This window comes from Pseudonaja textilis, chromosome 10 (assembly GCF_049901715.1).
Source record: "Pseudonaja textilis isolate UNSWEBS1 chromosome 10, rPseTex1.2, whole genome shotgun sequence".
Taxonomy (NCBI): domain Eukaryota; kingdom Metazoa; phylum Chordata; class Lepidosauria; order Squamata; family Elapidae; genus Pseudonaja; species Pseudonaja textilis.
Window position 1 is genome coordinate 14,015,317 of NC_141999.1, and position 26,515 is coordinate 14,041,831.

Genomic DNA, 26,515 nt, shown 5'->3' on the forward strand with positions numbered 1-26,515 from the left:
TTAAGAATATATCTCTTTCACCCTACTATAATTGCCACTTGGAGCTCATGGGAAAGCCTTCTTCACTTGACTAAATAAAGCTAATCAGTGTTCCCTCTAAGGCCTTTCTTAATGAGTTCATGTCAAAGGTAAAGGTCTGATAAGAAATGCACAGGACTGCTGACAAGTTTTATGGAACCTCTAGAAAGCATATTTCATGTTTCTTTCTGCTGTTGTTTGACATCTGTCACTGCCTCAGATCAGATCAAATAATTTGACCTACCTAATTCAAAGAAGGAGCATGATGGCTTGAGTGGTTGGAATGCTGGGCAAAAGGTTAGAAGCCCGCGTTCAAGAATTAACGTGCAATAAGTTTACATGGTGCAATAAGATTGTGTGCTTGTTAGTAGGATTCACTGGGCTAGGGATTTTCTGTCTCCACTGTGAGTTGTATTGTGTTGGGGGTGGGGCACATGAAGGGAGGCTCAGCCAATCTCATTGTACACATGTTGTACTCTGACAATAAAGGTTTGAATTGAATTGAATCCTTTCAACCCAGAAGCACCTCAGTGCTTCTAACTCAAGTGCAAAAAATAAAATAAAATAAAAATCTAGTTCAATACTGTTTACATCAGGAAAGCAAATCCTACAGATTGCATGTACACATACATTTTACCTACATTTGCCTACAAAAATAGTCTGTATATTAATAAATGTATATTAATAAATGTATATTAATAAATCTCTGGACTCAAAAATCCAACTCTGAAGTATGAGAGGAACAGATGAAAGTGCATTCATATCCCTCTTCTTCCACATTCGGGATTACGAGAAAGTAAACATTTTGTAAGCCAGAGTTCATTTAAACCCCTGTATTTGGACCCAATAGTGGAGTGGCATGGTGGCCTAGATGTGGAGCTCTTGCTTCACAATCAGGAGGCTGTGAGTTCAATCCTAGGTAGAGGCAGATATTTCTCTCTCTGGACACACTGAGAATATATCTGCTGAACAAAACTCTGCATTGGTGACAGGAAGGGCATCTGGCCATTAAAACACACTGCTAGTTCCATTCAGTTGCCCAGACACCACCCCACAAGGGATTATGGGGTCATTAAAAGAAGATTTGGACCCAATGCAGAACCACACAGTGTCAACACAGGTCCCTACCATTGAAAGTAATCAATAGCTTTTAAATGCCTGGAAGAAAATAAAGTTTAAATAGGCCTCTCAGTCCAAATACCAAAGGAAAATCTGGGTAGGAATATCCTTTGGGAAAAAATAGCTCTGCATGTTTCTGTCATACCAATGAAAGACAAAGTATTGATGGCCTTTTGGAATTTGATTTCTTCTTGTATTATAGATTATGGGCTTGCTTCTATCAATAATAATCCAACTCCTGTAGGAGGACTAAGCCAGCTGGAGAATTTAAATTGTTCTACGAGTGCTTGAATATTTGGGTTCTGCTTTGGACATGACATTAACGCGTGATGTAATCGGTAGTTTTCTGATCTTGAAAACGATCCAAGAACTTAAGTGTGCAATTATTTTTAACGCTGTTTTCCAACACGACAGCCAATTGAATATATCCACAGTTGTACAGAATCATATACATCACTTAACGGCTTATACAATGTCTTGAGAAATAACCCTAGGGGAAATAGGCCTCCAGTGTATCAAAATCACTCTGTTAGACAGTGATTTCAGCTTCGTGTATCAGGAGAACAGTTTGCAAGTTCTTACTATTTGGCAAGAAGCGATTATAACTTTCCTGTGTAAGCAAAATAACATTGCATTTCCATTAGCAGCAAATCTTGTGAGGGTTTTTAGGTTTGTGTGTGTGTAAGCTATCTGAAGCTAAGTTTCAGCATGTCTGTTTTAACGTGCTTGCAAATAGAAATTGTCCAAATGTTTAGCTTTATTTCTTGGCAAATAATCATACTGATCTTGAGCTATTAAAAAAAAAATACAATTTAGATTTATAAAGCTGCCAAATTCAAAGCAATTCTGAGTGGCATGCATATTAAACCCCACACACAAAGATCTCAATTCATTGCACTAATTAAAAAGATCTGAAGACCAAGAGCACTACAACAGAGAAGACATGCTTCTTAAGGTGTATCGGATGCTATTGCTTAACAAACACTGTGGGTCTTATGGGATGAACAGACATAGAAGGAGAAATGTAATTCTTCTGATAGCCAGGTACTGTGCTATGAAATTAATGCTAGCAACTTTGTTTTTGTTTTTTTAAAAATAAATTTTATTAAGTTTCCAAATTTTAAAAACATAAAACAAAACTTTATACATTGTTATCAAGATCAAGACCTCTTTTGCATTTCCTCACATGCTAGCACTCTGAATGCACCTGGAAATTTCCTGGCAGTCAGTGCAGCTCATATAACAGAGATCGCGTGAAATGGAGTGTGCTGAGAAATGCCTGTAATGGTTCATGACATTGCATCCTAGACCATTGGAGACTTCCAAGAGGTCTTCAAGGATACCCACATATTGAGCATGCAGTAGTAGTCCATCTAACAGGATGACTAAGACATGAGTGTTTGTGAGAAGATAGCTCAGAGAGATTTGTGCAAAGGTCTCTGGTCAGAACTATCACCTACTCTTTGAGCAGGAACTGTAAGACCCAGAAAAAAAAAACCCAAATTGCAAAGTGCAACTCCATACAGAACTAAAGATAGGAAATATGTGATATTGGGAGAACCATGAACTCACAGCCACTTCATCATTTACAGTTGTTCCTCGTCACCATTCAGCACTCCAGAGGGTTAATGTCATTGCCCAGAAGATCATTGGTTACCCTCTCCCCTCTTTGGAAGAGCTTTATAGCTCCTGCTGCCTTAAGAAAGTTCAAAACATTCTCAAAGATCCATCTCATCCTGGGCACCCTTTTTTTGAACTATTACCATATGGCAGACAGTACAGGATAATAAAGACAAGGACAAATAAGCTGAAAAACAGCTTCTATCCCAGGGCAGTAGCTCTGTTGAATTCTACTGTATAGTGCAGTGTTGGTGTAGTCGGGGATTTTCGGTTCAATGTGTGAAGGGGGAAGGATGTGTGTTTGTGTTTATTTTCATGGTCATGGTCATGATGTGCACTGAAGACGGTGTTTGATTTCGTTGTACGAGGTGCAATGACAATAAAACTAAACTAAATTAAACTAAACTAAACCAAGACCCCAGCTGCCTCAAGGCACTGGGGTAAGATCTTGAGAGGATCACTTGGTTAGTCTGAGCTTGAGATGTGCACCTGAGTATCAGCCTAACATCTGCCCTTGTGATGATGTTGTTTAGAGACTTCATACAGATGTTAAAATAGAGGGATAAGCTCTGCACCACCCCATAGATCAGGGGCACCAGATCCAGACTCTCCCACTTGGAGAAAGGAGGAATATGACACCATGCTACCCACTACCAAACCACGTAGTTGGTCCTGAAAGATACCAGGATTGATGGTAATCAGAATCTGATGTGAGATCAAGGACAACCAAGCCACTGACATCACCTCCATACTGATTACTCCAGGGGGTCATTCATCAACAAGTATGATCAAGGATGTCTGTGTATTGTGTCCCAGCTTGAACCCTGGTTAGGAAAAGTCCAGATAAGCCACTATCTCCAGGCCCCCTGAAACTGCAACCCAACCAACTTTTTGGCAGCCTTTCTCAAACAAACAAGTCTTTCTCCAAGACTTTTGGGTCCAGCAGTGGCTTCTTGAGAAGGTGGTGTACCACTGTTTCTTTTAAGGCAGGCAGAACCATTGCCTTTATGCCTATAAACAAATGGTGCTTATTAGTTTTGCGTACTGTAATCAACAAAGACTCCCAGAGGTATGCATTAACAACATTAAAATAACATAAGCATACTGTAAAACATAAACATAAAAACATAATAAAAACACAGTTCTACTGCATAATCTCCCGTGGCGCAAACTCGCTGCTCTCCAAAGGTTTTCTGGAATAGTTTGGTTTTAAGCAGCTTCCAGAATGCTGACGTACTGTTGATGGACCCAGCCCACCAAAACTCTGCAAATAGAAAACCACTAGTCTTTCTTGAGAAGACTTCACCATTCCATTTGGAGAAGGCAAGCTTGAAAATTGACTGATTATCCTAATGTCTTAAGATGATAGCCAGCTATATCAAAGGCCACTGGGAGATAACAAACCTTAAACAGATCCCAGAACAGGTTCTGATTAACCTTTTATGATATCATATAGAGCCTAAAGATTTTCATAAGCTTCCTGTTTGGTATCCAATGCAATTCAGAGTGCTCATATTTATTTGTTTTTTTTTTCTTGATCTTATTACATTTATCTCTCTCTTTTCCATTATGGGATTCAGGAGAGTACATATAGAGATCTCAGGGCTGCTTCCTGGCCTGGCCTGATGAAAAAAAGCTGGAGTATCTTAAAAACAAAGGAAGTCTTGTTTGTGTCATTTAAAAATGCCTAACAAGATCAACATCCTGGTTCTCATAATTGAAAAACTGGTATCTGTGGGAAGCTCCAAAGCAGGTCATACAGGCTAACACTTTCCACTACTTTCCTCGATGAGCATTGTTAGCTTTTTTTTAACTCCAAGAAGTCTTGTCTAATCCCTTTCCAAGCCATTCAAGTTGATTGCTATCACAACAGCTATGACAGCAAATTGCATTACTTGGCAGAGCTGTTCTGAAGATCACATGGCTTCTGACAATGTTGAGGGGTTGACATATAAGTCTCTAAATGAGGAATGGAAAACTGTTCGGATATTGTGAAACGACAACTTTTGGACGGTCCTGGAGATATGGGCTATAATGAGGAAGGCTGGGAGTTGTAGAAACTTTCAGAACACTTGATCTGAGTGATACTGTATAAACTGATCATCTGGAGAAGTTCGTTTGTCCATATCAAGGGTCTTCAAACTTGGCAAGTTTAAGACTTGTGGACTTCAACTCCCAGAATTCCTGAGCTAACATGACTGGATGAGGAATTATGGGAGTTGAAGTCCACAAGTCTTAAATTTGCCAAGTTTGAAGACCCTTGGTTCATATGAACATGTCAATTTATTGAGTTATAACCAGGCAGGCTAAAAGAGTTCGCAAAAGAGCCTCCACATGTAATAATTTTATGTGGTAATCAGGAAGAGAAACTTGGCAATGATTCTGGAATCTGAATCTTGATGCAGTCATGAACACAGTTGCATCAATATGATTTTGTTGCAGGGTTTTATTGGTGCACTCAATTAAGGACTCTTGATAGGCTACCAGTAAAGATGAAATGGAGTCAGGAGTGAAAGTCAACAGAAAGACTGAGGAATAAGCCATAAACTGAGACAGATGGTTAACTTAGCTCAAACGCAAGAAGGCCTTGTTCTCAAGTGAAGTCCATCTATGCAGAAAAGTTATGTATACACCTTCTTTTCAGTGGTGGGATTCAAATTTTTTTACTACTGGTTCTGCGGGCATGGCTTGGTGGGCGTGGCAGGGGAAGGATATTGTAAAATCTCCAGTCAGAAGTGGTATTTGACGGTTCTCTGAACTACTCAAAATTTCTGCTATCGGTTCTCCAGAACTGGTCAGAACCTGCTGAATACCATCTCTGCTTCCTTTCCAGGATGATCCAATAAATTGATTGAAAAATTGTAGATTCTAGCTGTGGAGTTCATCACATCAGACAAGTGAACACAGATCCAGCAACTGCCAACAGATGTTTATGTAGAAATGTGGTCAGAGGACAAAAAAAATCCAACCAATGGGTGGATTTGAAAGCCATTACACATAGTCCAGAGTTAATTTTAACAATTCTTCTAATTAAACTGGAAGAAAGGCAAGAGGAGGGAATAGTAAAGGAACTCAAGACAGGAAATCCTCTCAACCCTGCCAGATGTTCCTTTTTATTCTTTTTATGTTCAAAACCCGTTTCTTTCTTTATAGTTAATTTAAGTGTTTTAAGATATCAAGTGTGTTTTTTCTCTTCAGCTGTTGTGTCCTTTATCATTTTGCTTTAGCTAAAGTGATCTGTCTTGCTGTGTTTAATTACGGCTATATTTGCTCTTTAGGTGCTCACAGTACTATATTTTATTAATCACATAAGAAGCAATTGTATAGAGAAAAAATCCTGCATTGAGAGCATTCTGTGGGGGCTCTGTTCCATGGTGTATTGGGTACACTACAATGTGAGTTGCATATTTTGGACCAACAGCTGAGGGAGAGGCTTTGACTAGAGCTTGGAAGAGAGCCATTCTGGTGCATTTTGGGGGTTAAGGCACCAGGCTGGGAACTGGGAGACTGTGAATTCTAGTCCCACCTAATGCATTAAAAAAAAAGCAGTTGGGTAACCTTGGGCCAGTCACTCTCTTTTAGCAATGGCAAACCATTTTTGTAATCTTGTCAAGGAAACTTCCAGGACATGTCCAGGCAGTTGCTAGGGGTTAACACTAACTCACAGGCACACACACACACACACACAAATTAATAAACTGAACATCAAACAGATAAACCAAACAGGATTTGGGATGGATTCAGATTTGGTGAAGTTCTAAGCAAAGCATGGTAAATAAAATGAAAAGCATAAAAACAAACCTTTCTTTAAAAAAAAACAACCCAAAACCCATAACTCATATCAACAGAACAAGATTTTGTGCACAACCTATTGCATATAGTTATTTTTAAGATATTTCTTTACATCAATACACTTTTCCCTGATTTTTTTAAAAATATGAATTTCTGCAGAGCATTGTTTTAAAAATGTAAATCTCTCCAATATTTGATTTTCTTTTGAAATTGCTCTTTTTTGTTTTGTTTTTGTTTTCAAAAGCATAATTTATTTTCAGCAGAAATACGCTGTTTGGAAGGGAGCACATTTTTAGCTGGAGAAAGTTGGAGTTTGCAAAGTTTATTCAGTCCTGGCGTCTGGGCTATATGCTGGTGAATCTTTCAGTGGATTTCAGAAATTTGATCCCAAAGAAGTCCATACTGGTTTTAGTTTACTTGCCTAATGGATACTGCATCAAGCATGATGCCTTTTTCAGTGCAGCCATTGGAAACCTTATCACTCTTATACATTTTTTGGGGACCAAACTGTAGTGGAGATGATTATTACCCAGTTTCTAGGTTTGCTTTTTATTCCAAGTTTGAAATCATCCCATTGTTCTTGTTGACCATTCACAAGAAAATTTGCTCCTGTGAGAGTGGGAGTTAGAATTGCATCTTTGAGATGGTTTAATTGGGAATAGTGTGTACAGAATTTTTTTAAATAACCAAGTGAGGGGAGAGAAATGACCACGGTTGTTTTTTTAAAAAACCAAGCATATCACATTATATACTACCAGTACCTTGGCTGACTTTTATATTTCTTCTCTTAATTTTTTAAAAAAATGTATTTTGGTTTCTCTTTTGTTTTGCCTGTTGTTGCCCTGACTTTAAGATCTGGGTGTTTTATTAGAATTATTTGAGTGTGCATCTGTGCATCCTTAAGGAGCATAGTATGAAATACCTACATGAATAAATCAATTTTTTAAATAGGCCCCACAAACATGAGATGTAAATCAGCAGGAAAAAGACTATAAATCCACTTTCTTAAGAGTTCAAGAGGCTCAAAGCACTTTAGAGCTCTGAGGACATTCAGGCATATAGTTTCTGCAAGTCAGTCTTCGAATATGGAAATTAAATCCAGCAGGACACAAGTTCTCCTTTTAACAACAAAAGCTAAAATATAGATGGTAATTTTACTGAAATGTATCCCCACTTAGAGTTCTGTCACAACTTTAAACTCTACACGGACAACTAAAATGCTTTAAAAAGAACAGCAGAAAAAAAAAACTGTCACAAAAGTGATAGATTTTTCTCATTAGAGGAGCAGGGGAGGAAAAAGGCAAAATGATTAGATCGATTGGAATGAGTACATTTCTAAAGATCCCACCCAGGAAAAGCGATGTTTTCATTTTGCTTAGGTCTTGTTTTTGCTTCATCTAAAGTTGCCTTTGTGTTTGTGCATGCATGCACACACGTTTGTGCGTGATGTTAATGAAAAAAATTCCCAAAATCTAACAAGGCAGGAACACCTGGAGAGGCACAAGGGAAAGAAACTTGTCATGGCTTTAAAACCTGAATTTTTGCAGCACCATCAACTTTTGCCCTCTGTTCCTACGGCGCTTGAAATTGCTGTTCCGTGTGCATTTGCTTCACCTACTTATGAATAAGTTGATAAGTTTATTTTAGAGATATGTAAAATATCTTGTATCTCTGAAGGCTGCAGCAGATTCAAAACTGGACCGTATAATATTGTTCAGGGCTATTTCCTATGCATAGACACAAGAGGTACAGTTCAGATGACCCAGTACTTAAAATTGCTTCCAAAGCCATTACTTGGAGTCTTTTGAGTATGGTGCTAGGTTGTGTCATTTTTCTCTCTCCAGTCATATTTTTCTCTCTCTCTCTACCCAACTCCATTGTTACAGCCTCAAACCCTCACTGCTTCAATCTCAAACTGTCTACCGTGGATCTCACCCAATTCTTAAGAGGTCCTTAAAGGGGGCGTGTTTATGCACACTAGCATGCCTATCATCCCTTACTGTCCCCATTTATCTGCATTTACTTCCTTTGTTCCTCTTTATGTTCATACCTATCCTTGTTATCTTGTACATGTTTGACAAACAAATAAAGTAAATAAATATGAAAAGTTATTTCTGTACAACATTCAGTGAAAGAGATGCACAAATGATTATAGATGTTCCCAAATTATTGGATAGCAAAGTTGAAGGGCAGCTTATCTTACCTTGGGCCCCTTAGCTTTGCTGTGGCCCAAGTTCATTAAACATAATCCAGTTTAATAACTAGGGAGCTGACCTTAGTTTATTTAATGTGAGGAAGCTTTCTTATTGGATTTCTTCTGGTGTTTAGGGAACTGCTCTTTACATACAGTGGTTTGTTCACCTAATACTCATAACTTGATCATTTGCTCTTCACCAGGTGAATTGTAAGCCTAACAGATGCGTCCACCCAATATGCTAATCTTCTGTGGTGTGCAAAATAATTCATGATGGAACCTTCCAAAACCAAAATGGGTCATTCGGTGTTTTTGGAAATGGCCCATTCTCAAAGCAGAGATATTCTGAGTGTTTCAACACTACTGATTTCCCTAGAGGGATCGCTTCCAGAAGACTTGAGATGTCTTGATCTGGGATTGGAATGGCTTATTTTGCTTTGAGAACATTCCAAGATGAATCATTTTTCTTAATTCTGGTTAAACTTGGTCTGTTGGTTAGTGGATTATTTTGTAGATTATTTAGTATGAATTTAGCCTTTGAGGTTGGTTTATTCTGCAATTTAGTAAATAAAGTAATTCAGTGGATAAGATGAGTATGTTGTAATTAATGCAACCGCTGAGTGTAAAAGCTGCCTTTACTAACCATGTACAGGTAGTCCTCGATGGACTTGGGACCAGAATTTCCATTGCTAAACGAAACAATTGTTAAGCGAATCACCCCTAATTTTACAACTTTTCTTTTTTTTTGCCATGGTTCTTAAGTGCATCGCTGCAATTGTTAAATAAATCATTTGATCATTAAATGAATCTGACTTTCTCCATCGACTTTGCTTGTCAGAAGCCAGCTGGGAAAATTGCAAGTAGCTTTGAACAGTTGCTAAACAAATAGTTGTAAGTCAAAGACTCCCTATAAAGTTGAGCATCGAGATAGAATGCAGTTCTTCCTACAAGCAGGTTTTTTTCCTCCAAATTAGTTACTGAGTTTGTTGTTTTTCATTCTGTCTCCAACTCTTCTGCAGAACCCATGAGGGTTCCTTTGATGATGGGTAACACATGTTGCTTCTATACATGGAAGAGTCTCTCTTGGGCATGTTGTAAGGCTGTCTTTGTCATTGCATTGTCTGTTGAAAGGAAGTTCACACTTTTCCATCTGAATTTCCATAGGATCATCCTTTGAGGAAAGATCTCATGATAAGGATGGGTGCAACCCAGAGATGGTATTCAGCAGGTTCTGATCAGTTCTGGAGAACTGGTAGCGGAAATTTTGAGTAGTTTGGAGAACCGGCAAATACCACCTCTGACTGGAGATTTTACAGTATGCTTCCCCTGCTACGCCCACCAAGCCACACCCACAGAACCGGTAGTAAAAAAAATTGAATCCCACCACTGGTGCAACCAGTGCCAAAGAAGGATGTGGCACCCTTTTTTGTATATTTTGGGGCATTTATATTTCTCTGGCACTCCTCCCTCCCTCCTTACATACAATATGTCAAGGAAGGGATATATATTGCTTTTGCCAGAGACCTAAATTGCTTGTTTGCTTTGCAAAGAGCTTTAAAATTCATTTGAGAGCTGGATGAACATAAACTTTCGAGTCATAGGATGTTCCCCTCTGTTTTAGAATAGGGTGATTTTTAAAAGCAGTGGGAGATTTCTTCCTTCTTAAGGAGCTTCCTTCCTGCAGGATATTCTGCTCTGGTGTCAGAATTCTACCTTCAGCAATCTTGCCATATAAGATTAATGACCGTTCTTCTGTTGTTGTCTGGCTCACTGGTTTACTGTTGTTTTATTTATTATGATTGGGGATCAGATCATACAGGGAAATCATTTATTTCTAAAAAATAAGATTAAAACATTCAAAGAGAAGAACATCATGCTTAAATAAACATTGGCACGGGGTTTGTTCTAATAGGTTATGACACAATGCAATTTGTGATACATAACAATTCTAGGACTTTCCTTCTCTTCTCAGGGTATTGATACAATAGCATGACTCATGTAAAACTCTGTGTTCTACCAGGTCTATTGGATAATAGGGAGTTATCAGATCAGTGTTGGAGAGTCTATAGTGGGAATAACACATTAATTGTTTTAACTGTCCTTAGGTGGTAGAAGAAATTTTCTTACACAATATTTACAGACCCCTCACATCCAGGACATAAACTGTTTCAACTCCTACCCTCAAAACAATGCTATGGAGCACTGCACACCAGAACAACTAGACAAAAGGACAGCTTTTTCCCAAACTCCAACACTCTGCTAAACAAATAATTCCCTCAACACTGTCCAACTATTTACAAAGTCTGCATTACTATTGCTATTAATCTTCTCATCATTCTTATTACCCATCCCCTCCCACTTGTGACAGTACGACTGTAACTTTGTCGCTTTTATCCTTATGATTTATATTGATTGTTTCCTAGTATGATTTGATTGACTATTATTAAGTGTTGCACCTGATGATTCTTGACTCTTGATGAATGTATCTTTTTTTTATGTACACTGAAAGTATTTGCACCAAAACAAATTCCTTGTGTGTCCAATCACACTTGGCCAATAAAGAATTCTATTCTAAATAAAGAATTCTACACTTAGAACAATTCATCACTGGAATGACTTGCCTCCCAAGGTTGCCAGTGCTCCAACACAGGAGATGTTTAAGAAGAGATTGGAGAGCCATTTGTCTGAAATGCTATAGGACTTCCTGCTTGAGCAGAGGATTGGACTAGAGCAGGGGTCTCCAACCTTGGCAACTTTGAGCCTGGCGGACTTCAACTCCCAGAATTCCCCAGCCAGGCTCAAAGTTGCCAAGGTTGGAGACCCCTGGACTAGAGGATCTCCAAGGTCCCTGTCAACTCTGTTATTTTGTTATCCTGTTATTCTGTTAAGAAGTGCAAGGGCGTGAGTTTCACATGGTCACGCTTTCTGGTTCAAGGACTCAATTACAGCTGCTTTCACAAAGAATCATAACTGTGATTTGGGACCATGCTTTATGGCAATCAGTTCTTACACGTGATTGGTTGATTGGGAGGGTATACAGGTAATCCTTGACTTGCAACCACAATTGAGCCCCCAAATCTCCATTGCTAAGCGAGACAGTTATTCAGTGAGTTTTTTCCCCATTTTACAACCTTTCTTGCCACATTTGTTATGAGAATCACTGCCATTGTTAGCAATACTGTTGTAAAATGAATCTGGCTTCCCCATTAACTTTGTTTATCAGAAGGTTACAAAAGGTGACCACTTGATCCCGGAACACTGCAATCATCATAAATTATGAGCCAGCTGGCAAGTGTCAGAATTTTGATCATGTAACCATGAGGATAATGCACCGTTCGTAAGTGTGAAAAACAGTCATAAGTCACTTTTTTTTCAGTGCCACTGTAACTTCAAATGGTCACTAAATGAATTGTAAGTTGAGGACTACCTGTAAACAGATACAGACCATTCTCTTATGTTTATTATATCTTCCTCCAGCTGATCTAATTTTCTTCTGCACCAGAGATGGTAACATCTTTTCATTCTCAGCATTCTTCACCACCAGAAGCTGACAAAGTATTGTCCTTTCCTAGTGTCCTGATAGTTACTGATTTTGCTTTCCCTCCCATTCTTTCTCCCTCTCTTTCTGCAGAACCCATGAGGGCCCCCAAAGGCCTTGCCTTTGCAGAGATCCAATCCAGGCAGCTGATCCTTCAGTGGGAGCCTCTGGGTTACAACCTGACCCGCTGTCACACATACACTGTCACACTCTGCTATCGCTATGCTGTAGGCACTGGCCATAACCAGACCTTTCATGAATGTGTGAAGATGGATCATGGTACCAACCATTACACCATCAAGAACCTTCTGCCTTATAAAAACGTCCATGTCAAGCTCATCTTGTCCAATCCTGAAGGCCGGAAAGAAGGCAAAGAGATGATATTTCAGACTGATGAAGATGGTGAGTTTTGTATCTTAGTCAGCACCTGACATAAATACCTTTCTAGATATCTGAACTTCCAGGAAGAACATCTTCTGAGCATCCTCATCAAATTATTTGGGCAGTTGGTAGAGTGAAATGAAATTATCTTTCTTTCTTTCCCTCTGCCTCCCTCCCTCCATCTCATCTGTCTGTCTCTGTCTCTCTGACTGTCTGTCTGTCTCCCCTCCCTCTCTCTCCCTCCCTCTCGTCTGTCTGTCTCTCTGTGAATATGCATGTATATATGTATATATAAATTTTAGTTACATGAGCAAAATATTTGCACATTTCTTTAGTGTGTAGAGAGGAAGAACTGGGACGTGTAGTTTTATGTGATATCTGTGAAGGTAAGCACCGACTGTTCATTTGAGCAAACAAAGATCCAGTTAACCTATCGCTGAACAGAAAGATTTGGGTGGTCTGAGGTTCTATCACAGTACATTCAACTATAATAGTAATGCTAAATTAGAGATGTGGTAAAACAGGTGCAACAAGATCTGCTCCATTCTTGGAGAAAACAATACCTGCTAAATTAGACTCAAATGAATGTGTGAGACTTTTGTCTAGCTTGTTTCTATTTGGAAGATATCCAGAGTTGTGAGAATCTTCATTAACAGAGGAAAGAACATGAAATAGTGGAGAAAATAGAAATGAGGGATTTTCCCTTCCCTCATGTCTGTCCTTTGTCTTACCACCTTATACCTCCTTGACAATTTTTTTTAAATGGAGAGATGATGATTTCATTCTGTCGACATTATTGATGAAGCAAAATATAAATATTTTGAGATGGACGGCTGGGAAGGAAGGAAATCAAACGAGAGTTCAGAACAATACAATAGACCTTTGGGAAGCTATTTTTAAATGTTGAGTAGTCCTATGGTCCTTTTCAACAACCAGAGGACTTTGCCTGGATACCTTATCAGCATTTAGGGTTTAAAACATCCCTTCTTCTGAATTTCATGCTTTTACATTGAATGAGTCTGTTCATTCCAGGCAACCTTGTGGATGAGAAGTGGCAGAAACAAGAGATCATACTGCGATACAGGATAGCATTTCATTGCTGTTACCATGGTTACCACTAGGCCTTATTTAGACATGCATGAAAACGGCTGATTATTGTTCTCCTCTCGGTTCTGTTTCTTTGATTGATCTCATGGTGAGCACCCAAAGACAAGAGGCAGTTTGAAATGTAAGCATCAATTGTGAGGCAGTGTGGAAGAAAGAACAAGATCGGAACGGTGGAGAGAGATCGGAGGAAATGGCAGCTGCTTACTTCTCCTTTGGTTACTTGAATTGAAGGATCTGAGCTTGACAAACCGTTGCCCTCAGATAGGAATGGATGTGAAAAAGGGGATTTTGATAAAGTATAGCTAACCAGTGCAGGAAGAGAACAAGGAAGAAAAGACATGTCAAACCATTTCATGCTGCACGATAGGGGAAGTGAACAATTTTGAATGCTTCCTTTATTATGATGAGGGGAAAAAAACCTCAGTCTTCCTTCTTTCCGCAAGTAGAAGCCTAGTGCTGTAAGGAATACATTTGAACATAGCACTGAATATTAAGAAATTTTCCCTGAAAATTTTCTATTTTCCCTGAAGTAGACGTCTTCAACCAAAACTTCTTCTCTATAGATCCCTCCAAGAAATGAAAGTCAGAAGAATGGACAATTTACTCATTTGTTTATTTATTTATTAAATTTATACGCTGCTCGTCTCCCTTTCAGGTGATTCTAGGTGGATTTCAATACCATAAAACCAGGATATAAAAACATTAAAACCGTTAAAGAATTATAAGAACAAAGTCCTTCCTTGGCTGTTCTATTTTGGGAGAGTCCAGGTACTTCTCCTCAGAGAATACTGTTTATTTCTCATTCTTTGGCAACAGACTGAAGATTTAATAACAATAGCAATTATTCTAATTACGTTATCATCCCAGCTACTGATTTTTATTCACGGGCTTCATACCAATTAATTAAGCACAACACATCTCTCCATTGTAGATACTAATGATGACCCAAAGCCTTTATGTCAGTCTCTCTGAGGCCTCTTCTGTAGTCAGGTTATTTATTACTTCTGGCCTGAATAAGCATCATTTCTTGTTGCAAAGGATATTTATATTAATAGATGGGGCATGGCCATTGATTTGCATTCTTGTGGTGGTACTTTCGAGGCAACTACATTGGTGATCCCTGTATACTAATAATCCTCAATTTATGACCACAGTTGATCCCAAATTTCCATTACTAAGCTAGGCTGTTGTTAAGTGAGTTTTGCTGCATTTTACGATCTTTTCTGCCACAGTCGTTAAGCAACCCACTAGTAAATCATGCAGTTGTTAAGTGAATCTGGCGTCCCCCATTGACTTTGCTTGTCAGAAGCAGGCTGGGAAGATGTTGTTGTTAGCTAGCAGCAGGTGTGGATGGCTGAAGAGAGCGAGGACTCAGATGAGGGACCAGGACCATTAGGGAGTGGACTGCTGCCTTCAGAGATTGTGGGGGCTGGCAGCAGCGATGATGAGGTTCCCGAGGAGCCTGTGCCAAGTGCGTGTGCGCGTTGGGTTGCTCATAGGAAAGAGCAGCTGCAACAGCACGGGAGACTTGGGAGTAAGGCTGCAAGGTAATGGCCCCTCCTTCAAGAAGATAAAAGCCAGCTGTGAAGCGAATGCTCTTTGTAGGAAGCAAAGCCGTTTTGAAACTCAGTCTCGTGGACATTGCAGTATCTTAAGTTGGTATTTGAAGACTCTTATGTTATGAAATATTTCTTATCTCTTATTCTTGGCAACCTCGTACAGTTTTGTTGAGGCTTGTGCTTATCAAAGTTAATTAGTTTGCAGCAGCCTTTTAACCGGGGATTTGTAAGAATCATTAAAAGGTTTCTGTTCCTTTGGTTCGTGTTTGTTTTATTGGAAAAGGGTTTGGGTCAGAACAGAAGGTTACGAATGATGATCACATGATTCCAGGACACTGCAACTGTCCTAAGTACATGCCAGTTGCCAAGCATTCACATTTTGATCACATGACCACAGGGATTCATGTAAATGTGAAAGCCTGTCATAAGTCATTTTCCCCCCAGTGTCATTGTAACTTTAAATGGCTGCTAAATGGATGGTTGTAAGTCAACCGTTCAATAGTTGCTTGGTTGTTTCTGTTGAGGGTCATCAACGGATCTCATCTAGGAAATCATTCTTTAGAGAGCAAAAGACATGGACTTAATGAATGCCATTCCTGGAAAAGCTTCAATGATGATTACTCATGAAATAAAGCTCGAACGTTGTTTGGTGTCTCCGTATTTTGATGCCACCAAGTAGTTGAGATCCTGACTAGAATGATTCTTTCAATGAATAGGCTAGTTGATTTTGCATCATTTTTACATTGCACACCTTCTGAAATAATTTCCATCCGGTTTCTGAACCACTGTGCACTAAAGTAAGAAAAAAAAAGGCAGAATTAGCATTTAAATCGAAAGCATTTAATCTAAAATATGTATTTTTATGCATTGCATCGTGAGTTTACTTTCTTCCCTCCCTCAGCTGACCTTGTCTTGGTTACTTAGAAAGCTGAATTGGAAAGTGGAAGGATTAAATCTCAGAGGCTCTATCTCTATATCTCTGTATTATGCCCTGCTTCACCCGTATTATATATGGAGATGCCATAGTATGATGTTGGAGAACTATGTTCTCCACTATTGACACTATTTAGTCTAAACCTCTGTTGCTCTTCTGCTTAGCACAGTGCGAAGCATCTGTTGCTACTATTGAATATTTCAGCATCCATATTTGGAAGTAGGTCCCGTTTGTCTAGTGAAAGGATGTTACTGCAACATTGTTCATAGACGTTAGGGTGGTGGCTGAGCAGAGACCTTGTGTGTTTTTCCCATCATTAATCACAGGGGAATTGTTTAGGTTTTCATTCAGAGCCTTATCATAAGACTTTACAATTCCAGGTTACATTGTAATTAATCTCCACATTTCTGTTTCAGCTTTAAGTATTAGCAATTAACCTGGAAGAGCTTGTTACTGCTAAAAACCCAATTGGAGAGAGGATATTAGTGGGCTTAATTTTAATAATGCCCACATTTCTCTGGAACTATAGTTAGTTCATAACACTCATGCACGGAGCATGAGCAGGCTCAGAGGTTGTCGGTGGGCATGGTCAAATGCTATTGCAGTTGGAAATGACACACTGAGGCTGGAGGTTGTGTTCTGCTTCCGTCACTGTGAGTGAAGCATCTCTGCCATGAATAGGTCACTCTAGTCAATCTTTTTTGAGAGGCACCAGGCTTTGAACAATTAAAAAAATATTGTTTTGCTGATCCATTTGGTGAGCTATTGGGACTGTAGAGTAGGTCAATAACTGGGCAATAGTAGGATCTCCGCCATTCAAGCAGTCCGTAGCCATCAGCTTCCTCTCATCTAGAAGGATTAAAAAGATTTCCAGATCACTTTCATCTCTTACTTGCACTACGAACAAACCTATTATGTGCTGTTCAAACTAACAAACAAGTTTGTTATACTGCATTAGCCAATAGAAGATTTAACTGATAGTGTTCCTCAGCTGAAATGGAACTAATTAGGTAGTTATCTGATTATTCAAATGTCAAGTGATGCATGAATAACTGTCCACACGAAGAAAGATACTATACAGACCTGGCTTCAGCAATTTTGCTGCTTAAGGCATATCTAGTTGCTGAGAAACACCCAGCTAGGCAGGGAGGAGGACTCAAACAGGGAATTAGCCTTGAATCCTAACCCTAACCCTTGACTGACCGCTCCCTCCCCTAAGCTCAATGGAACCTTATCTATCCGTTCCCAAGGGAAGGCAAGCATTATTGGGAGATTCCTGTAGTATAGGCAGAATGCAATAAAATAGCTTAAATTCTATATGTGTAAATCTGTTTCAAAGGTGCTTTTTCAAAAGCAACTGGACTGTTTTCTCCTTCAGGAAGAAGAAGACGATTTGCTTCTCATCCAAGAAGCTTCACCAGTTCTGACAGGATGGGAGGGGAGAATTGGAAGGATCATCTTGTTTTGCAGTCATCTGGTCTTGGCACTTTCCCCAGGAACTCTTCAGGCCATTTGGGGGCTTATCTGTGCCCCCAGAGTCACCTGTAAAAAGTAAATGTAAATGTTCCCCTTGCACATACACACTAGTTGTTTCTGGCACTAAGGGATGGTGCTCGTCTCCGTTACAAAGCCGAATAACTAGCGCTGTCTGAAGACGTCTCCGTGGTGATGTGGCTGGCATGACTAAATGCCGAAGGCGCACGGAACACTGTTCCCTTCCCCACCAAATTTGGTCCCTATTTTTCTACTTGCATTTTTATATGCTTTTGAACTGCTCGGTTGGCAGAAGCTGGGACAAGTAACAGGAGCTCACTCCGTTCCGTTAGGGATTCGAACCACCAAACGGCTGACCTTTCTGATCAGCAAGCTCAGCGTCTTAGCTACTGAGCCACCGCTTCCCTGTAGCAGAGTGCACACGGGGATGGAATCTTCTTGGAACTGCTGAAAGAACATTGTAGATAGGAGATAGGAGGTGCTTTATCCCTCCTCTCTGTGGAGAGATTGCTGCTCAGTGTTAACATAAATGGCCTTTTTAACCCCTCTTTCGAACCAACGGGCCTCTCTATCCAGAACAGATGACTGCAAAGAAATATGATCCTATCAAACCACAACCCCCCCATTCTATCAAAATGAATCCCTCCATAGCCCCCACCATTCTGCCAGAACTGATGAAACTTCTTGGACGAGAAGCAAAACGTCTTCTTTCTTTTTCCTCAAGGGGAAAACAGCCCAGTTGCCTTTTGAAAAAGCACCTTTGAGACAACTATAGAATAGAATAAGAGAGTTGGAAGGGACCTTGGAGGTCTTCTAGTCTGACCCCACTGCTTAGGCAGGAAACCCTATATCACTTCAGACAAATGGTTATCCAACATAGTTTTAAAAACTTCCAGAAGTTCGAGCATTTACAACTTCTGGAGTCAAGTTGTTCCACTGATTAATTGTACTGTCAGAAAATGTCTCCTCAGTTCAACCTTGCTACTCTCCTAGATTAGTTTCCACACATTGCTTTTCTTGACCTGGATGACTGAGAATCTTCACAGACATGTGTGGAGCTGGTTGGCACCAGCCTTCTGTTCCTCTAATGAATCAACGGGAACTCTTAAACAGCAACCTTCATTGTCCCTTGAAGGCCACAATCTAGTTTAAAGTTTAAAAGGCTTGAGTCTGACCATGAAGGCCTCTCTTCTCTCTTCTGGAGCACCTGGCTGCCACCCCTTTGGGTACCCTCCCTCCTACCTAACTTCAGGAAGCAGCTATCTAACGTTACTTAATGTTAGTAAGTGGCCTTGAAAATACTCTTTTTTGAGATCCAGAGCTTGAATTTAGCCAGCCTTTGCTGTGTCCAGCTCTACATTCCTAACCTATTTATTTCCCTCAACTATTAATTTTGCCTGCTGTTTTTAACCATGCCATAATTGTTCCAGCTGTTTCTATCTTGTTCCCTTTTACAGTAGCTCCAGCTGTGCTTTCGCTCTACTGTAAGGCCTCCAGCTGTTTTTCTTATTAACAAGGCTTTCTTCTTAGCCTTTGAGTTGAATATGATGTCTAATCTACTGTGCTGTCTGTGTTTCTCCAGGGATCAATACATCTTTGTCTGAACAGGGTGATTCTGTAAATTGTACATGTCTGTTTCAATTATCTGCCTATCCAATTTATTTAATGTGGCAATCTCAACCTGTCCAAGACTGGCTTATGAAACTTCATTTCTCATATATTGTTACTGTCCAAGGGAACTCATTAGAAATTTATGCTTTTGAGAAACTGTTGAGTCCTCTTTCATGTATAAATAAAAAGTAATTGGTTAGAAAAGTTGCTTTGATCTGAAAGGCAGAAGCAAATAGAAAGACAGAGTGCCCTCTTTTTGATGATCTATTACATTAAAAAAATCCTCCTGCAAGTGCTGAATTTTCTTTCTCTCCCCCTTCCTGAATTCTTTCTCTTTTTGTCAATCACAAAGGCTAACATATACAGATACACTTAGGTGTACGTAAGGCTGTTTTGAACATTATAAGCTCTTCCCTTCCCTCCAGGGTTGGGCTTCAAAAAGTTTAGCAAAGGGTTCTCTGCCCAGTTGCTGGGTGGGTGTGGCCATGGTGGGCGTGGCCTAGTTGGCCTCCTGCACCACGGCCGGGGTGTGTGGCGTTTTTGCCCTCCTTGGGCTCCGGAAGCTCTTTGGAAGCCAGAAATGGGACCATTTCCGGCCTTCCCGAACTTCCTGGAGGCCTGTTTTTTTGCCCTTGCTGAGCCTCCTCACGTACCCTGCACTTACCTGCATGCAAAACGGCCCGCATGGAGACTCCTGGGTGGGGCCAGCCAGGAGTAGGGATTTGGGGGTTCTCCGAACTGCACAGAATCTTAACTAGGGGCTCTTGCGAACCCCCAGCAGCCCACCCGTTTCCCTCCCATGCTCTCCCCTCCCCTCTTCTCCCCTCCCCATTCCCTCCTTCCTCTTTCTCCTTCCCCCTCCTCTCTTTGTGTGCCTTTGAGACATCCTTGATTCCTGGTGACTGCCTGAACAACTTCGTGCAATTTTCCGAGCAAGATTTTTTCAGAAGCGGTTTCCCATTTCTGTCTTCCTAAGTTTGAAAAACAGCAATTTGTCCAAAGTCCAGCGGCTGCCTTTTTGCCTAAGGCAAGACTGGAGCTCACAGTCTCCAGCTGTCTAGCCTGCTGCTTTTAACCACTATACCAAACTAGCTTTCACAAGTCTCTCTAGTGTCACCAGAATTTATTTCTTTGATTCAGACTCTGACTTTCTAAATGTAGTCAAGGATGGCTTAGGCAAGTTGAGCCATTACAACAGAATGTAAAAAAAGTTTTTAAAAAACCCACAACTCCTCCGAATAAAATTAACCCTTTCATACCATACTGAAGAATGTTTTGCTAACTTTCCCAGCCTCTGGATGGAACCACAGAAATGGGAACAGTGTTCTTTGAGCAATGATACTAGCAATAGGATATTGCTATAGATGAAGAAGGCAAGGCCTTGTGGGGTGCCGGTTAAATCTGGTCTCTTCATCCCAGTACATACAAGCTCCTCTGAGCTCTTTTCCCCCATTTGGCTGCCCCTTTCATCATCAAACTGGCTGCTAACTGCAGGAAACTCTGTCAATTTTTTGGGCGCTAGCTGGGCAACTCAAAAGCTGGGTTGCTCAGAGGCCATCCCCATTCCTAGTTTATTCACTTCCCACTGAGATCAATGATATGGAGAAAAAAGGAATCTTGGCTGTCATTTGATCCTTCAAAGGTTGTTCCAAAACATTAAATAACGGAAGCATTTTCTATTAAGAAATGGAATGGCTCATTAGTAAACCCTCCTCCAATGCCCTGCTCGGTGACTTAGCCTCCCAAAAACAACTGGAGGTTTTCCAGAGGGAAATAATGCTCATTCATTTTGCATTTACCAGTTTGGACTTATAAATAGCCATGCCCAGGATTGCTTTGATGCTCTTACATTTTCCTCAAGGAGCAAAATTTGCTGAATTGTTGTTGTTTTTAACTGTTGAGGGTGTGGGATGTTGCTTATTATTTTTACCACATGCTCATGCATGCAGATTTCCCACATTGGGAAATTTAACTTTGATGTCCTACTACAGAATTTTAAATTCAGACCAATTGGCAAGAGCGGGTGCCCTAGCCTGCTACAGAGAACAAGACAAAAGGAAATAACAGGAGAATGTGAGACAAAAGTAAAGAGTAAAGAGAAAGATAATGCTGAAAGAGAGAATTTACTTACTTTTACTTACTTACTTGATGGCTTTCATGCTTGAGGTAGGACTAGAACTCACAGCCTCCTGGTGATTGGCACAAAATCATCCAGCTGACTTTTGTACCTAAGGTGGGACTAGAACTCACAGCTTTCTGGTGAATAGCCCAAAGTCATCCAATTGGCTTTCATGGCTAAGACAGGACTAGAACTTAATCTCCCAGCTTCTAGTCTGGTGCCTTAACCACTAGATTGAACTGCTGGTCTATCCACTTTCTGCCGTGACCTCAGCTACTTCTTGATTAATGCTCATGGAATAATCTTCTATATATATAAAAACTAAATACCACCTACACATCATCACAAAATCTACAGAATCATAAAGCCTACAAACTTGAAAATTGGCACATATGTTCCTCTTGGCTTCTAGGTACTCACTAAGAAATTTTTTTTTGAAATGACCATCAGAGTATTAGTCTTTCCTATATTATTATTAACACATGCTTGGATGCTAAGGAGTTCTACTCTCCCTCCCCACCTGAAAAGAAATCTGTTCCAAATGCAAAACACAAGCAGAGGAGAGGAGTTTCAGTTTTACTTTCACAGCCACAAGCAGCTTTAGTACAGAACAGAGCTAAGCCACGCCCAGGCTCCTTGCTGTCTCCTTCTTGCTCACACAACAAATATTGTTTCAGTTTCCAAACAGCCCTCAACTCTCTCACACACTGACAAAACACTAGCCAGATGCATATTGATGGATGCTGGTAGGCAGAGGCAGATTTCCCCCCCTTATTTTCCTCCCCAAAAATAAGCTCGACTGCATACAGTAGTTTCATAGCGAAGCACGAGTATCGAGCTTGTCATGGAATAAATGTGCAATGGTTCCTTTTCTAAATGTTGGATTTCTGTATGAATGTGATAAAATACTGTACATCACACAGTGCTCTTCTCCATCTTCTGCAGAACAAGGGCTGCTTTTTAGTAGCACTGAGAATGTAATTACCATTGGGGAGTTTCTTAGAAATTTGAATTGCTTTGTAGGGATTATGTTGCTGAGAGCTTAATTTGGGAATACCATATGATCTTGTTAAGGTTTAAAATAACTACCATTTTAAAGCCGGAGTAGTGTAATGGTTGAAGTGCATTGTGGTCTCCTGGCTGAGTAATGCAAACCAGACAGAATATTGTAAAAAATTGGTTCCTTCCTGCTTTTGATATCTCAAGTGCATCACAAAGACTTGTAATAAAATAGAGCATTTGCATAGCGCTAAGAACAGATGAAGGCTGTACATCTGTTTCCTTGCCCAAATACATATATCTGCCCCAAAGGTTTCCATAATTTAATAAGTGCTTTGTGCTTCTGGTGAAATTGCTTTGTAAATCAAGCGGAAATATTTTATTTGCATCGATTTTACAGCAAATCAGATTGTCCTCCCCTAATTTTTCTCACCAAATAATAGAGATTAGTTATAGGTATTTAGAGTGGAAAGTGAATAGTTTCTCCAAGGACTAAGACAAATGCAAACTCTCAATTTTTCACCCATACCTTTCTCCCAATTTCCCAACATCTCAACAGCTTCAAGAAGCAATTTTGAACCACAGGGTGTCTTCCCTAAGACAGGGGTGTCAAACTCAGGGCCCAGGAACCAGATCAAAGATCAGGCCCACAGGGACTCCTTGGAAACAGCGAAGGAATGGCGTGTGGTGCCTCTGCCAGTGAAAATGGAGCTTTGGAGGGCCACATGTGACCCTCCCGAGACCCATTTTTCCTGGCAGAGGGTTGTAGGAGGCCATCACAGCTGAAAACAGAGCTCACAAGGCTCTGTTTTCATTGGCAGAGGTTTGCAGGAGGCCGTTGCAGCCAGAAACAGAGCTCGGGAGTCCGTTTTTGCTGGCAGAGCGCTTGGGCCACCAAAGCAGATGTGGTATTCAGCAGGTTCTGGAGAACCAGTACCAGAAATTTGGAGTAGTTTGGAGAACCAGCAAATACCACCTCCGACTGGCCCAGGCCCCATCTATTCTCTGCCTCCCGAGTCCCAGCAGATTGGCTGGGTCTTCTTTGGTTGCTCTGCACAGGAGAACGGAGCTGGAAAGCAGGTTAGTTGGGTGGGGAGGGAATGCAGATTTTGCTGTATCCTTCCCTTGCCATGCCCACCAAGCCACGCCCACAGAACCGGTAGTAAAATTTTTTGAATCTCACCACTGCACCAAAGGTGTCCCCAACACGAATGATGTCGAGCTGGCCATGCCCACCCTGGCCATGTTCTCCCTGGCCCCCCGAGGTCAAACACAACCCAATGTGGCCCTCAATGAAATTGAGTTTGACACCCCTGCCCGAAGAAAACAGAAACATATGCTTATAGCATCTTAATTCTCACAATTAAATTTACTGCCCATGTTCCCATGCTTCACGGTATTGGCCACTGCTTCCTTCCATCTCTTGTATCTATTATTCATTTATTCTGCACCCAGGTTTCTTCCACTGACTTAAAGGCCGGTGGGATGCTCTTTTGATTAATGAGCTTCTAGAAAAAAAACCAATTATCCTGCAAGTGGTTATCAACAGTTCAAAATATTTCCCAGCAGTTCCCTGGTGTGAAATAGCAGGCTGTACGTGATTTCTCCGGTCTTATATGCAGGCATTTTAAAAGCAAGAGGGGGGATGGACGGACAATAGTCAAGATGCATCTTGTGCTTGTTGAAGAGAGTTGTGTACTAAAGATCCCAGGGAGAAATTGACAGTGGAGACAATCTACCACAAAAAAAAAAGGAAACAAAACTTCATGCCTTTTCAACACGAAGGTGAATTATCTGCAGTATATGTACCCCTTTCAGACCTCATGTTATGCCTCCGAGGTTATATTGTTGAAATTCAGTGACAACATTTGGAAATTTAGAATGCAGTTTAGGGTTGGTTTCTTTAGCTGATCTTTTTAAAAAGCAGAATAGCTTTCTGTTAGGCTTAAATTTTTTTCAGACCACAAAAAACCAAGAGAGGTCGTTTTAGCTTTTTCTGATTGAAAAGGGGGCCACACCTTTTTCAATCAGAAAAAAGATCATTGTATCTGTTGGATGACCTAAACATTCTCTCTCTCTCTCTTTTTTTATTCTTTCCAACCCAACAGAATGTTGGGAGAAAATATGCAAAGGCTTTTGGCCCTTGGTGTGTCTGTATGCCCCTCTATCCATCCATGCTTACACATGCCCTGGCTAGTCCTTGGGGAGAAAGTGCAGACATCCATGCTTAGAGAGAGACTCAACACATGACACCATTACAGCACAGAGAAGACAATACAAACGCCTCTTGTGGCTGTTGCGAGTAAAGGGGATGGAAAGGATTTTAGAAGCCTTGCTCTTGCGCCCTCCCTCCCTCCCTCCCCTCTACCAGAAGGATAAATCTGCAAGCTGAACAGAATGGGATCAAATCTGGTGTTGGAAGAGTTTGAAAACGGGTCAGGTTCAGCAAGGGGCCAAGGGAAAAACAATCCAGGCTCCTCCAATCGCCCAATACATTCCTGTGGGAAAAGCAATCGGAGAACAGTTGACTCCTCCATTCCAAAGACCCCTCCTTCATTCCTCCCAATTGCATGACCCAGAGCCAGCCTATTATGAAAGGTTTAGGAAGAGTGCCAGTAGACATTCTGTGCATGCTTTCTCTATCTTTTTCCAAGGGTGGAATCTGATTCCAAGTTGCCCACTCCTGTCCAAAGGTAAAAGGATCCTTTCCCCTTTCCCCTCTCCCTTCCTCCTTCTCCTTCCCCTTCTCTGTTTTATGACTTGCAAATTCTGGGAACTACTACTGGAATTCTAGAAATACGTTTATTATTGTAGGGTAATGTAACAATCCTTAAAGCTTAGGAAGCAATTTCCCCGCAGAACCTATACTTAATGGAACCAAGGTGGAGGTACTCTGAGTCTCTTTTTTTCATACGTCTCCCACCATGAGTGGAAGATTCTTCTGTAATGACCCTCTTTCCTCTCTTAAGTAATGTTCTGCCTCCTCTCTGTTCCCTGTTAGACATTCCATCTTTTCCCTTCCGTCCTTCCTTCAGAATAAGTGCAAAAAACATAATTGACCAAGATGTATCTTGTAGGGGTTTCCATCTGCAGGCCTGATTTGAATTAAAACGAAAAAGAAAAATCCATTTGTTCCATTTGTTGATCCATTTGTTGCAATCGTTTACTTTTGAGAAAGATGTATTTCTGATGGGAGAACCTTGAATTGGGGCTGAAGCAGGGGAAAAATTCATGCTAGAGTCATGATTGCTCCCCCTAGATTAAAAAAGACAGAAAATTTAACTTTGAGCAATGTCCTTAAGGTAAAACGAGGCTGGTCCTCAGCCAATTAATCTGTGCAAATGGCATTCTCGTGGCTTCTACTAAACTTTAAATCTTTAAAGCCTAGAAACGTAAACAAACAAAACAAAAACAAATAACCCTTTCCTTACATTAGAAATGATAGTTTATACTTACCCTGTTTCTCCAACAATACGGCCTCCCCCAATAGGAAGTCGCAGCATGTTTTATAGGCATGAAATGAAATTAAGCCCCTCCCCCCAAATTAAGGCCTATATTAAAACATGCGAAATGGGGGGGAAATGGCGGGGGGGGGGGGCTTGCCGTTAGGAAGTACTTTTGTTGCACACGCGGATATGGTGCTGCCTACGTTGACCCCGATACGAAGTGCCCCACCAACGCCGAGGTCAACATCCAAGCCGTCGCTGCCTGCCCGCCTGAAGATGCATTGGGGGGGGGGGAATTAAGTCACCCCCAAAAAGACGGCCTAGCCATTTTTTCGGGGCTCAAAAAAAATAAGACCCGGCCTTATTATATGAGAAACACGTTGTAGGCAAATTATAGATCTCAGCTTGGCCCCCGGAGCTTAATGCCTGATTACAATATAAAGAGAAGAATAGCTTTAATGAGAATACTATTCTCCCTAGGACCTTGCCACCTTCCCCGCACCAACTCCAAACTATAGATCCAGAAAGGTGCTGCTAAGAGCAGTGAATTATGTCTTTTGATTTCCACATTCTGCTGTTTTTTT

At 40.7% G+C, this 26,515-nt stretch overlaps 1 protein-coding gene across 5 annotated transcripts in view; it reads left to right on the plus strand.

Annotated features, from left to right (window-relative positions):
* The window catches only part of PTPRU (protein tyrosine phosphatase receptor type U), a 385,271-nt gene that overhangs the window by 221,836 nt on the left and 136,920 nt on the right, over positions 1 to 26,515 (plus strand). For all 5 annotated transcript variants that reach the window (XM_087939817.1, XM_087939815.1, XM_087939816.1 and 2 more), the window contains exon 8: positions 12,375 to 12,683. In XM_087939817.1, coding sequence (XP_087795943.1) covers positions 12,375 to 12,683 — 309 coding nt within the window. The remainder of the gene's footprint in view (positions 1 to 12,374; positions 12,684 to 26,515) is intronic.